Genomic DNA, 13,884 nt, shown 5'->3' with positions numbered 1-13,884 from the left:
ACACAATTGTCAAAATGCAAAACATCAATAATACCCAAGAACAGATTAAAAAATATCTTGGGTGACTGGCATTTATTTTCCGTAATTTTTATTAAATTACATTTTATGATGCGAACAATTGCCAAAAAATAATAAGATATCCAAACAAAGAGGAATTTAAAATTGGTGTATCTAATTTATCAACTTGCAGCTAAATTTCATATCGCGTCGTCGCAAACTAGATAATTTTAGATATTACACAAGTATTGGGTTTCCTCATATATTTCAGTTAATGATATGGGGTAGGCTGGTAATGTTCCAATGAAAAAATCAATACAATTAATTACCATTTAACATCTTTTAATAGTTAAATATGAGAGCTAAAGAACACATTTATTTAAATAGGAAAGAAAAAACTTGTGCAGTTACAAATATTGCAGCTTTCTGCGGCCTACATGTATGGCTCTAGCCGCGTTAATTTCAGGTCCTCAGTGCGCAGGTGCAAATAACCTCATTCAATCCGCGACATGGGTCATCCATACGATCTTTTCTTCTTTAATTATAATTCCAAGAGTTCGCGTTAAAACACTGTGAAATAATTAGACGTTACATATTTAAGATAAAACTGTTCAAAGTACAATCCTATAAATGATGAAAACGGACTATAGCACCTCAACAAGCCTAAAATGTGTCTAATTATGGTGTTCAACGCTAAAAGAATGAAATAATTATTACTATGTTCACATTATATCACCTAAATTAAAAAAAAAATGGAAAATGACGCACAATCACAGTTGCCACAAAATTCAAATCTTGTTCATTCCAATGAAAAAATAAATGTGAATCGAACTATTAAAATATTGGAATACAAGGTGACAAAACATAATGCAGTGTTTATTACCAGTGATTCATATATCAACTATTAAAGCTTGTTTCTTTTTAGGGATTGCTTTGGACATGTGCTTTGCGGGAAGTATGTCTAATTGCGCTCTGGCTCCCGCTCGGTGCATTAATATTTTGTTACGTGACTGCTTCTATATTTCAATCAGATGATATACACGAAACACACTGTAGAGTAAGTTACTTTATCTATGTTTTATGTTTTTTTAATAACGCATGTTCTATGGTTTTGAATTTTTTAATTTCAGGTTTATAACGTAGTGCCATCGATAAGCGCGATAACTGGTATCAGTCCACAGAGATACGTTTGGAGGATATGTATAGCCTACCATTTAGGACCAAGGCTCTTAATAGGATCTTTGTATTACAACTATCATAAAGAACGCACTTCGCATATCACGGAAGAGAAGGTATGTGTTATTCAAACACTGGTCAGAATAATAACACACAGAGATAAATGTTACGTTTCTCTTAAAGCTTTAATTATATCACAAACTAGCTTTTACCCGCGACTCCGTCCGCGTGGAAAAAAAATAGAAAACGGGATAAAAATTATCCTATGTCCCTTTCCTGGTTCTAAGCTATCTGCCCACCAATTTTCAGTCAAATCGATTCAGCCGTTTTTGAGTTATAAATAGTGTAACTAACACGACTTTCTTTTATATAATACTAGCTTTTACCCGCGACTCCGTCCGCGCGGAATAAAAAAAAGAAAACGGGGTAAAAATTATCCTATGTCCGTTTCCTGGTTCTAAGCTACCTGCCCACCAATTTTCAGTCAAATCGATTCAGCCGTTTTTGTGTTATAAATAGTGTAACTAACACGACTTTCTTTTATATATATAGATAAGTTACTAGAACGCGAGAGATGAGAAAACAGTATAAAAGTGGTATTCAAAAAACTGAAGTAACTCTACACTTGTCTATGAAGCGAATAGGAAAATATTAAATAAACAGTTAATTCGAATTGTTAAAGTGTTAGCAAGCATACACATATAGTAACATAAACTTATATTTTCAGGTCCGAAATCAAGCAACTAAACTAGGCGATGCGTGTTACTGGCTCAATTTATTAGAATTATTCGCACTCACAGGAGTGACGTACGTTTCAAATAGAGAAAATTATTGTAAGTTCACATTAATAAAAAATTGTCTGAAATTACCGCAAATTCGTCGGACTTTATAATGATGTAATCCAAACCCATAGAAAATCGAATCGAATAAGAAAACAATATTTTTAAATTTGGAATTCTTTGTTTTTCAGTTCTTCATGAAAAAATATTTATAGTTTTTATGGTCGCTTCCCTTCTGCACATGCTGTGTCGAGCCAGGGTGGGTAGTATCGGCAGCGAGGCCGTGGAACCCGTCAGGACCAACAAGCTGGTCTGGATACTGTTTTACCTCGCAATTGCAGCTACCATCGGACTTATTATATTCTTTCTGCGCCATCGCTTACTGTGTCGTCCATTGGGTAAGATAAAAAAACAAAACATAATTAGTAATCGCTAATGTGTTCGGTTGTGTTCTGTGTGTGGTTCCGTAATTGTAATCGTTGTAACAGTTTAACTCTCTGAGAGACAATAACCAGTTTTCTATACATTAAGTGGCAGATGAATACTTATCTATATAATAAAGCGTCTTTACTTTCGAGCCCACAGTAAAGAAGAAAGAAGACTAGAAAGTAAAGTCACTTCTTCCAGACTACGTACTACATCTGTACCAAATTTCATCAACCATTCAAACAAACATCCATCCATTTAAACATTCGCAATATTAGTAGGAAGTTCGATTAGAAGGGACTTTTAAGTAAGCTACACAAGTTTACGTCGGAATGTCGATCATACAAAATCATTAGACTTTTGCTTTCACGTATAAAAATCTAAGTGTTGTTGTATAAAAATTAATACGCTTTATTTATTTCAGCGTTCACCTGGTTTTCAATATGCGAATACATATTAGCGACGACAAATATGGCATTCCATGCAATCGTAGTGCGAGATCTGCCGCTACATCAAATACAAGTTGTTTGTCCAGACCGCCAAAAAGTTAACTAAAACTATACACATTGTCTATGCATAGAGTATTGACATACCAGTAAAAAAATTGATGACATTAAAAACGGCGGCAAAGTGGCACGGCACTATTGCTAAACGGTGCTATCTACATCGGTTCTGCCAAATGAAATACTAAAAATTACATCAAACTATCCTATTTAGGGAGTTAATTAAGTATTGTAGATTAATAGAAGTATACATAAATTGTTTATAATATATTCTATTGCAGTTATGTTTGATTTTCATCGCAGCACAAAATTTTTTAGAGCACACAATTGAAAATGGCGCGCAAATACATGTGCTAGTTTTTAATATGGTTAACGATTGATGATTAATAGGAAGAAATAGCTGTTATATTAGTTCGTATTTAATATTTATTTATAATAATTAGATTTGTTTAATACTTTTAGATGATAGTAATTTATAATATTGTTAACAATTAGAAAATTAATTATAATTACATATAGTATTTTAGTTAAGTCAAAGTGTCAATGGATACAGTATTTTAACCTCTATTAATAGTACAATATAAAGTAATACTGCCTTAAATTAAATCGTATGTGAATAATATTGAAAAGAAATACTTAACTTTAAGTATTCGAAAATTACAAATTATTAAAAAAAAATGAAATAGAGAAGTTGGAGAAGGACCAAAATTTTAATGGCATTGTTATTATTAACTTGTAAAATATGGAAACATATCTTTTGAAAATTTTAAAATTAAGACGGATGTTTTTAAATATTCTATTAAAACAATCGAGCGAATGTTTCAAGCCAGCCACTGTTGTAGTATTTCTACTTTTTCTAATATTCCTACAAGTCTTGTACCAACGTACAAAATCAACATAATTGTTTCAAAATTTTTCTAACAACAGCATAAAAATATATTGACGGGGTCACATTTTGAAACAATTGCGATCATAATAAAAATAAATGATAAACAAAAATTAAAACGATAATGTAACGTACATCAGTAGACCCTAAGATTATTTAATATTTCGTAATAAACTGCTAAAAGTTACAAATTTTATCATAACACAATTTCCAGTAAAATACTTATAGTAAAAAACTGTTATTCAACTGCAAGTAACACTTGTATTTTAGGAGCTGAAGAAAAATTTAGATGAAAAACGCCTTCGCACAATTTATAACTTTAACTTATCTAAATAACTTTGGTCAATTTTCTGTAAAGTTATTACGTTTAGAAGAATAGTCCAATGTAGAATTAAGTTTGCGTAATTAAGTAAAATACGAAAGTCATTGGGTTTTGATTAAAAAAGTAATAAAAAAATAGTTACATATTGAAATAATGAAGATGTGATTCTTTAATTTTTATTTAATACAATCGTATTCAATTTCTACAAAATTCATACCTATTGTTTTAATGACTATTTCATCTGTGAAATTAAATTTGGCTCAAAACGAATGTTACCATATACGTACGAAGATAATACGTATTTAAAAAATGTTGCTATCGTAATTTAGGTACCTTATTTATGATCGAACATAATAATTCCTATTATTATTTTCGATGTTTCAAGTCGTATACACCTAAACTTTAGCAATACTTGTATGTGATTTCAGGAAATAAAATTCTGCTTACCTATATTTATTTGTTGAATTTATTTCACCATTAGAAATGTGTTTTCATTACAATGATAAATGCCAGCAACAATAACATCTGTAGCACGAATAGGCCGCCTCGCCCGGCGCAATACCACGACAACGCGTTTCCTTTGATGAGTGTGGTGCCGGAGGCTTAATTTTAATCCTCTATCCCTTCCCACACTTTTCTTATAAAGAAAAGGATGTGAAGGGGAAGTAGACGCATGGGAAGAGGAAATATTATCTTTCTGTGCGTCGCCTTCTCTGCCGCTTGCTTGTTTGCCACCTTATAACTCCATCTATTAGGAATGTTGTTATACGAATATTGATACTTGTTAGTCGCCCAAGATCAAGATGTAGTATTTGGCAAATCAATCTAGTTGTTTTATGTGGTATGGATTATGTACTTTTCAACAATTTTAATAAGACAAACATAATTGCAAAATTATTTTGGTTAAGCAACGCCATCTGTAGAGCATATTAATAAATAACTCGTTATTTTTTTGATAGATGGCGTGAGCGATCTCAACAGTTTGAAATAGAAAAACATTCTATCTCTGTCTCAACAAAGATGGCGGCGATCGGCAGCTACGCAGGTATAATTTATGCATGTGTTGGTGTATACGTGCACAAAATTTCACGTTTGACCACTCTAGCAACGCACACAGGGACAGAAAACCGGGTGCGTGCGGGGCGCGGGGAGGAACGTCCGTGAAGTTGTGTCAGCATATGCGCAAACGAGGTGCGCATTCGTCGCGTGCGTTGTCGGGATTCTTTGTGCCATTCTTCGCATACCAATAAGAGTATATTCTTTATATTTACTCTTAATTTAACAGTTTTTCAAAATTCGGCCCTTCACCACATCTTCAAACTTCGTATTAGGTGAGTAAAAAATAATTTTACAGTGATTTTCATACAGTTAACTCGAGATTTTGGTGATTTTTATTCGGGAATGTCAACAATGCGATCGCAATCCTGCAATATTTTACATAGTTGTCGCGTTTGCTTCGCTTCGACTTCCGGTCGTTCGGGTGTCGGCATTTCGCGATGTAAACATTATCTAGTTTTGGGAGCGGGACATTCGGGAAAGGTGTTAGGGCATGAAGTGTGCTCGAGTGTTTTTGTGTTGTTGAATTCGCTCGAGTGTGCCTACTGAGATGGCGCAATTTTCGAAAGACGCGGTATGGTATGGTTCGCCCGCGTTACACTTCAGTCGCGTTGGTGGCTGTATGCGATTTGACGTATTTCGTGCCGTGCGCGGTGATGACACTTGTCAACTTATTTTATGAAATGTCAAATGTTTTACACGCATTGTGCAAGTGAATAATAAACAAATTGACAGTGAAATTGATTTAAATGCAGTGAATTTCTTATCGGTGACATGGACTGTTATTACTCGAAATATTATCCGAGGCGTGAGTACTTCTTAATTCAAAATAAACAAACAAAATTCCTCAAATAACTAATTGAATTCCAAACATTTTACAAGTTTGGCGCAAGTTTAATTTTTTCAATAAAGTTTGGTTGGAATAACATGGTTTTAGATCATACTATTTTGTTTATCAATTATTAATTATTATTTTTTTTAAATTTGGATTATTTTGTAATTACTTCGTGAACATTTTTAATTTTCTGTTGGTTACCAATAACACAACAGGTTTTTATTTGGCGAGGTATATTTTTTAAAAAAAATTTTCATTTAAAAAATTACAGAGCTTGGTGATATTACAAAATAAGTTTTGCCAATTTGCCAAATTTAAGATTGGGGATTAAATAATATATTATTCTAGTAATTAGTTGTGTGAATTAATTAAAAATATACATCATTATTTAATTAGTTCAAGCGATATTAAATATTCCCAGAACCCTGTAACGTTTCTAAACTATTTAATTCTAAAAGTTTAGTTTTTTTCACAGAAAAATGGTTTCTATGTTGTTGTGAAAATAAATTGATTTTATTAAATAAGTAATAAAAATTCAAAGTGTAAGTTAATTGACTTTTTATCCAATTGAATTTAGAAACGTTTTTGATATGGGATGTTTAGAAGAAGTCGACGGCTTTTACGACAGTAGGGAGAAAAAACGCGATTAAAAAAAACAACACTGAGGAAGATATCTAAATCTGATTTTTATCAGCCCCTGCTTTTAGTGCCTATTTATATCATAAAAAAATCGTTATTCAAAACAATTAAAAGGGATTATGTTAATTACGATTATAGATTACATAATTACAGAAAAACACTTTGCGAGTTTGTGTAATTGTCTTTTTTTCCTGTAAAATCTGCAAAAATTATTTTATTGATCGGCTAAAGTCGTTTGACGCTAAGTTAACGGATAATAATTTCTGTTTCTCAGTTTATCCAAGATGTGATTTGGACTAAATTAATGGAGTTTTATCATCGGAAAAAGTTTAAATTTGTTGTCTCGATAATAAACAATATTTTTTAATTTTGACACTTAACTAGAAACTTTTTACTACAAAATAAATTTAAATTTCCCGCCAAATTGCCCAAAAAAAAACTCTTCTCTTAGACAACATTTTTTCATGGATCTACAGAACTTTTTTAAATAAGATTCCTATTACACTGTAATAATAAAACTCGTCTAGTGTTCAGACATTGCAATAAGCTTTAATTGTTCTGGATTATCTAGAACATTCGACGGTAAAACTGCATAATTATATAGGCAAATTTACATACATTGTGGATCCTAAGATTTTAAATTACATTAAAAATTAAAATAAAAGATTGTATACTATTAATTAATACGTCGGTAATATGTATATAAAAATTATTTTTGTGCTTCATTATATGTAAAAAAATTACCACAACAATTTAAATTACGGCCCATAGATGAAAAATCTTTTCATGTAAAAATAAAAATAGAAATTTTTGATAGAATAATTAAAAGACAATAAGAGACATACTTTTATCACAGCTCTTTCGCTATTACTAATATTTTTCATTAGTCCTTCAACATTATAATGCCTGTTCTGCAAACGTAAAGGAAAACTGTGTACCTACTTATAGTTTCGTTCCTATTGAGTATTACCAGAGAAGCGAGTCACCGATCTCTCGGAAGACGTGTATCAGTAGACTAGCGGCTGCCAAGAGTTATTTTGGTCAATACAAGTTGATGTTTTTATTGCGACTCCACAGCCGCGACAACGAATAAGACATGTTAACTAACACTTTGGCCCTTCTAACTCGTAATTGTAAGGCTAGATTAAAAGATGTGTCGTGAGTTAATTAAACACTTTAATAAAAATATATTCAATTCAGTTAGCTCTTTATTCATCGAAATTCATTTGAAATAGACAATGGGTTATCGCTAATGGATTTAAATACTAATAAATTTATGAGAAATTGTTATTGTACAAGTCTAAAAAGGTCATTACATATGATGTAATGAAAATGTTCATGTGTGATAAAAAAAATTATTATGGCGGTTAAGTTCTACTCTAATTTCATTAATGTATTTTAAAACGAGAAAGATTATTTTGCACACCGTCCCTCTATATTGTTAATGTTTTGGAAAATTAAAAAAAAAGGTAATAAGTAATAAGTATTACATTATACGTATTCCAAACCTGTAGTTCGATTTGCAAACATAATAAATTGGTACAGCCAGTACTTAATTCAGTAAAATGAACAACAATTGTTTGAACACGCACTCTACCATCTTTTACAACACAAACTTTCGTTTGAGATCATGTCTTGTGGCTAAACTGTCGTATAAGGGTCCATTCATATAAACTCTATCAGTGCGACTTTATACGATCGAAACAAAATTTCATTATACTTTTCAAGTATTTTTTTCATTTGCTATTGATAAGAAAAGATGTGCCAAGTAAAATTAATCTTTGTCTCAATCTTACAAACCTCAATTTTAAATTTATTTGCATTAAAAATCTGCTTTGCTCTACGCCCCGGTTTGTCTGAATGGACCATAATTAAACTACAACGTTGTCACTGTAAAAAAAGTGTATTATATTTTGGTTTATAACCGTCTGATGAAAAGTAATAAAAACTCTTGAATTTATTTTTAACTTAATGTTTGAGTAATTATAATTTTTCAATCTAATCTGCATTGTCTTGGTAGAATATTAGTAATTAGTTCCGACAGAAGAAGCCGTAGGAATGTATTAATTATGTTTTAAGTCTTCAGGATTACATTTTAATTATATAACATTATATTTAATGATTATAACATAATATTTTATTTTAATAATAAGTTATAGAAAAATAACAGGAAAAAAACAGCGTTTATAATTTGATTGTTAATAATAAAAATAAAATAATCCAGTGGAATAAATAATTCTTAAATGGAATATTATATGTGAGCATTTATTTCTTGTAATTTGTTTTTAATTAATTGATATCTCATGCAATAATTGTATATTTTTTATTACGGCCTCGAATAGTTGCATTTCCAATCATTTTATTAAAATTTTTGAAGCAGTTACAGCAAAAAAGGAATAATAACGTGACTAATTTAGGATTGTATAACAAACAATTTGAAGTTGTATTAAGTATTACTTAACACGTGTTTTAACTAGTATGTTTTTTACATGTTAAGGTTATACCCGGGCCACCATGGCCGCGGCTACCTGCTCCCAACCTGTGTTCTTTCAATACTATTAATCCCCAAACAAACTCGTTGACCACGAATCAAAACCTCCATCACAATAGACCACGTCTTTCGGTATTTCCTTAGACGATATAATGCTCCCGAGATAAAAGAGATTTTTTTTAAATAATTTAAAGAAATAGGATTCTAGTTAAAATAAAATGTAGTAATTTCAGATGTAAATTTCTGTTTTGATTAGTTCGCAAATGTTACCCATTGGCTTCGTTTGAAAGTTTTATGTAACCTAGTGAAATTTTTATTATGATAGTCTATTATAAGTTAGGCCTTAACTTAGTGCTATTTTTTATTTCTGTAGATAGAAGTGACTACTAAATAATTTAATTCTTTAACAGAATCCAAACCAAAATCAGGATTCCGTCGGCTTTTGTTAAAGTTAAACTTAGAGCATAGATCTTAAGTTGTAAAACTTGAAAGGTTGTGAAAGTAGAAGTGAATGAAAATTAGTGTACTTTGGTATATTACATGTTTTGTCAATCCTTCTATTTTTTCAATGGTCGAGAACATATAAATCTATTCCGTTTCAAATGAAGGCAATTTCAACTACAAGTGTATATATTAAGTAATTTATATTTACACTAGCTGTGCCCGCGACTTCGTCCGCGTGAAATACTGTTTTCGTTAAGCATTTTTTTAAGGATTATTATTTTACTTAACCGACGTGCTATGCGTTGATGTATGGATGTAGACATAGAGATAGGTGTGCCACGACCGCACCAAATGTAGGTGTTTGGTCTCTACCTATCTCTCTGGGTTATGGGCGTGAATTAAGTTGTTGTTGTTGAGGTATTTTATTTAAACTTATAAAAAATTACAACAAAACAAATGGAACTTACAAAATATTCATTTACTCCTATGCAAATTTTCATCCCCTATTCCCTTATTATATTGCAACATTAAGGGGAAAACTTACAAACTTTAAATGACCTATTTATTAATATCAAATTAGCAGCCTAAAAAAAGTTAGAAGTTAGAAGCTTATTCTAACTGTAAAAATGACGATACTTCCATACAAATTACCACCCCTACTTTCAACACCTTACAACCCCCTTTTCGCGTTAAAATGTAGCCTACGTCTTTCCTCAGGCTCTAGACTAAATATTGGCAAGGATAACAGCAAAACATATTAAACAAAACATTCACCAAAACCGAGCATATTGCCAATCAAAATTTCATCCCCTATTGTTATTTAGCGCCCTTGGGCGTAAATTTTTTACAAAAATTTAATTTCATATTTATCTATATAGAAATAGCAACCTCAAAAATAAGTTTCAAGCTTCCAACTGGAAAAATGACGATAATTCCCTACATACTTACATCCCCACGTTCAACCCCTTGCAAACCTTTTTTCGCGTTAAAATGTGACCTATGTCCTTCCTCAGGCTCTAGACTTAATATTGGTAAGGGTTACAGCAAAGCATATTAAACAAAACATTCACCAAAACCGAATATATTGCAAAACAAAATTTCATCCCCTATTGTTATTTAGCACCCTTGGGGGTAAAATTTTTCCAAAAATTTAATTTCATATTTATCTTTATCAAATTAGCCTTGAAAATAAGTTTCAACCTTCTACCTGTAAAAATGACGATAATTCCATACAAACTTTCACCCCCACTTTCAACCCCTTACAACCCCTTTTTCGCGTTAAAATGTAGCCTATGTCCATCCTCAGGCTCTAGACTATCTGTGTACAAAATTTCATTTAAATCGGTTCAGTAGTTTTTGCGTGAAAGCGAGACAGACAGACAGAGTTACTTTCGCATTTATAATATTAGTAAGGATAGTAAGGATTGTTTTTAATGGATTAAATAATTTATGTACAGTTTGTCACGAACAAGGCGAACGTTGAAAAATTTAACCGCGCCGACTGGAGATATCATTGAGACGGCTGTCCAGTAGCCTCGCTCTATTCTCGTACTCCTATTTGTGGATTACTCTCACGGGAAGCCCTCACTATGTATTCACTAAAATGAATCCTAATATTTGAGCTATAAGTGCGAATTTACTTTCTTCACTCTCACCCGTATGACCTTTTACTGCGCGGAGGGGATTTGAGCGAAAGGACCCACTCCTTGCCTCTTATTTATCTTAATTTTGCTCTCCAAAGAAATGACAAATGAGGATTACGGTTGTGCTAAATTGACGCAACTTATGAACGCTACTTATTAAAGCTTATCCGCGTAAACAATGCGTAAAATTATTGTGTTACGTTTTGCGTGGGTTCCATGAAAAGTAAATCGTAAGAAGACATCATCTAAATTTAAACCTTATATATGCTTATTTTATATTTAAATGGATTGTTTATATAATAAACAACGGCACATATATAATTTGTTTAAATATTTAAGGTCATTAACATGATTTAAACGATACTTTATGTCTTGAAATACATAAGCTCTCGAGACAAAAGAACTGTAATAAAACATCCAGAAATAATTTACATTATACCACTAAACGTACAATGTAACATACCAAAATAATGTTGGTGGTCAAAGTTGATAATGTAGTCGTATCTATCGATAACTTATTACCAACACGTTAGCACAACACTAGCGGAGTTGTATCGTTGAGCACATGAGTTTGTCAATAATTCACCCGATTGAGTCGGCTGGTGTACGTACAGGTAGCGCAGTATGGGGCCGCTTTGACTTCACTTGTTAAACTATCGTTATACAATCGGAATTGTTGCCTCCGCTCCGCTCTCCGTCCATTCTTGGCGATTTAATTAAACTTGTTATTTGTACGTTTTATTTCGCAATTGCTACTGTGCACCCGATCGTGCACCACTGCGCCAGACTGCCCTTTGTTCACATGATGCTGTTTCAAGTGTTCGTACAAAGAGTTTTGTTAATTCTCTCAATACGGGTACTCACCTCACTAGGTTTTATTTTTGGCGTAGAAAGGCATTTATTGATAGAGTCAACTATTGAGATCGGACTTACTTAAATGATTTTTTGAGAAAGGCCTTTGTCAGAATGTATATCTATATATCAGAAGGTTAGAAGTTATTATCACAGCACCAACATGTGCCATGCACGGGGACAATAACTAAAGCAGAACGGATTGGGTCGTTTAATTAATTCGATGTTCCGAAATTTCAAAGTTTTGATTGCATCTTCCGTATTGATAGGAATCTTTCGACAAAGAATTACGTTAATTTTGATGCCAATCATGTTTACATAGGAGACAGACAGCTCGCAGACAAAGTCGGTGTATTTGGTTAGTATGTTAGTTATAATTATTAAGAATCTACGAGTGAGCGACGGAGTTTTTCTTTTGTAAGATAAACAAGTCGACGTAGACAGCCATTCACAACTGAGCTCAGTAAACCATTTCCCTTTTCAATGAATCATATTCACAACCGTCCGTTATATTTATAATATAACCTCCGATCAATTATATCTACGGTTGTTTCTTTTCTCACCAATTACATAAACTAAAGATTCGTTCCTTAATATACATGGAATTGAAAGTAATAGGAACAGTAGTTTTCAGATATATTGGCAGCTTATCTTGACTTCGTGCGAATCGCTACGCAGAACACTATTTTATGTGTAAGGCGTATATTCGGGGTGAGGGCTCAGCGCTGATGACCTTGGGCCGTAATTTTTTTTGAAAAGAACCATATCTAATATCTAACCAGTGGAAAATTCTCCTGAGACCTGCGGCCCAACCTTAAGTCTCAATATACCTACACGCACAAATTGTTAATCTAGTCTGTACTATGCCATAGACAAGGAAGAGGTCTTACAAACTGAATCTATTTCGCAAATGCTTTGGCATTTACATCGATTTGACCTTTGTTCAGTACTGCTGCAATACATTAATGATGTACCGATTGTACGGTCTTTAAATATAATAAACATAGGACTAGACAATAGTTAATAAGCCATTTATTTAATGCAACATTCGTGTAGACACCTAGTTCATTATTTACTTTTCTTATACAAGTACCAAGAATCGATTTTAACTAATGGCTACTTAAAAAAATCAATAAGTTCAACTGACAATCTGGGAAGTAATATAAATTAAAACGTCATCATGATGAAACCAAAAATCTATACTTTCTTAGTATCGTAATATTGTCAAACGGGCGAAAATATTGAAACCTGAATATTTTTAAAAGGGTTGTATTTATACGGTTCTATTTACGTAGTTATATTAAAACATCCGCTATTCGCAAACCCTAAAGCCCTTTCCGCTACGTACGGTATCTAGAAACCAGTCCTCAATCGGAAGCAACATATCATGCGCATTACTTGTGTAAACCTTGCTTTATGAAACATTGCGTTTTACAAAACCTCTTTAGTTTTAAACGTGAAATCACGATTATTTCTAAAACGGGTCGTTAATGATGTTGTCTTTTATCAACTTAATGATTTTCTAATTACTTGAAAATTTATTGACTTATGTTAGCTATAAATTTCGCGATTTTATTTATTGACTTAATTGAATTTTGCGTAACATTGTTACTTTTGACCATAAATACGCACACTACGTTACGTTAACCCTGTTACCTATTGATTATTTCTAAAACATTAGGATGTATAATTCATTTCCTTTGCATATGATTTATGCGCAGCGTTGTGGAGTGGTTCAGACGATTGCCGAGACCCAAAGATTGATGTAGCGCCGCTGCCGCCGCCGGTCGCTAGGCGCAGCGGCTGTCGCACCATAAATTAACCGCGATTCATAT

General features: G+C 32.4%; 2 protein-coding genes across 4 annotated transcripts in view; both read left to right on the top strand.

Annotated features, from left to right (window-relative positions):
- The first annotated feature begins 444 nt into the window (after window positions 1-444).
- On the top strand, window positions 445-3,217 carry LOC106710597 (post-GPI attachment to proteins factor 2-like). The gene is made up of 6 exons (XM_014502689.2): window positions 445-851; window positions 923-1,054; window positions 1,128-1,289; window positions 1,901-2,006; window positions 2,144-2,350; window positions 2,803-3,217. The coding sequence occupies exons 1-6, from the start codon at window positions 750-752 to the stop codon at window positions 2,931-2,933; spliced, it is 840 nt and encodes a 279-aa protein (XP_014358175.2). The 5' UTR covers window positions 445-749; the 3' UTR covers window positions 2,934-3,217.
- A 2,425-nt stretch (window positions 3,218-5,642) lies between these two features.
- LOC106710630 (protein scalloped) overlaps window positions 5,643-13,884 on the top strand; it is an 81,333-nt gene continuing 73,091 nt past the window's right edge. For 2 of the 3 annotated variants that reach the window (XM_045677911.1, XM_045677912.1), the window contains exon 1: window positions 5,643-5,953. In XM_045677911.1, the coding sequence (XP_045533867.1) occupies window positions 5,920-5,953 (34 nt within the window). In that variant the 5' untranslated portion in view covers window positions 5,643-5,919. The remainder of the gene's footprint in view (window positions 5,954-13,884) is intronic. The other variant, XM_014502748.2, reaches the window with a different exon arrangement.

Source organism: Papilio machaon, chromosome 5 (genome assembly GCF_912999745.1).
Source record: "Papilio machaon chromosome 5, ilPapMach1.1, whole genome shotgun sequence".
Taxonomy (NCBI): domain Eukaryota; kingdom Metazoa; phylum Arthropoda; class Insecta; order Lepidoptera; family Papilionidae; genus Papilio; species Papilio machaon.
The sequence above is the reverse complement of the archived record's forward strand: the minus strand, read 5'-3'. Positions and strand labels throughout refer to the sequence as shown.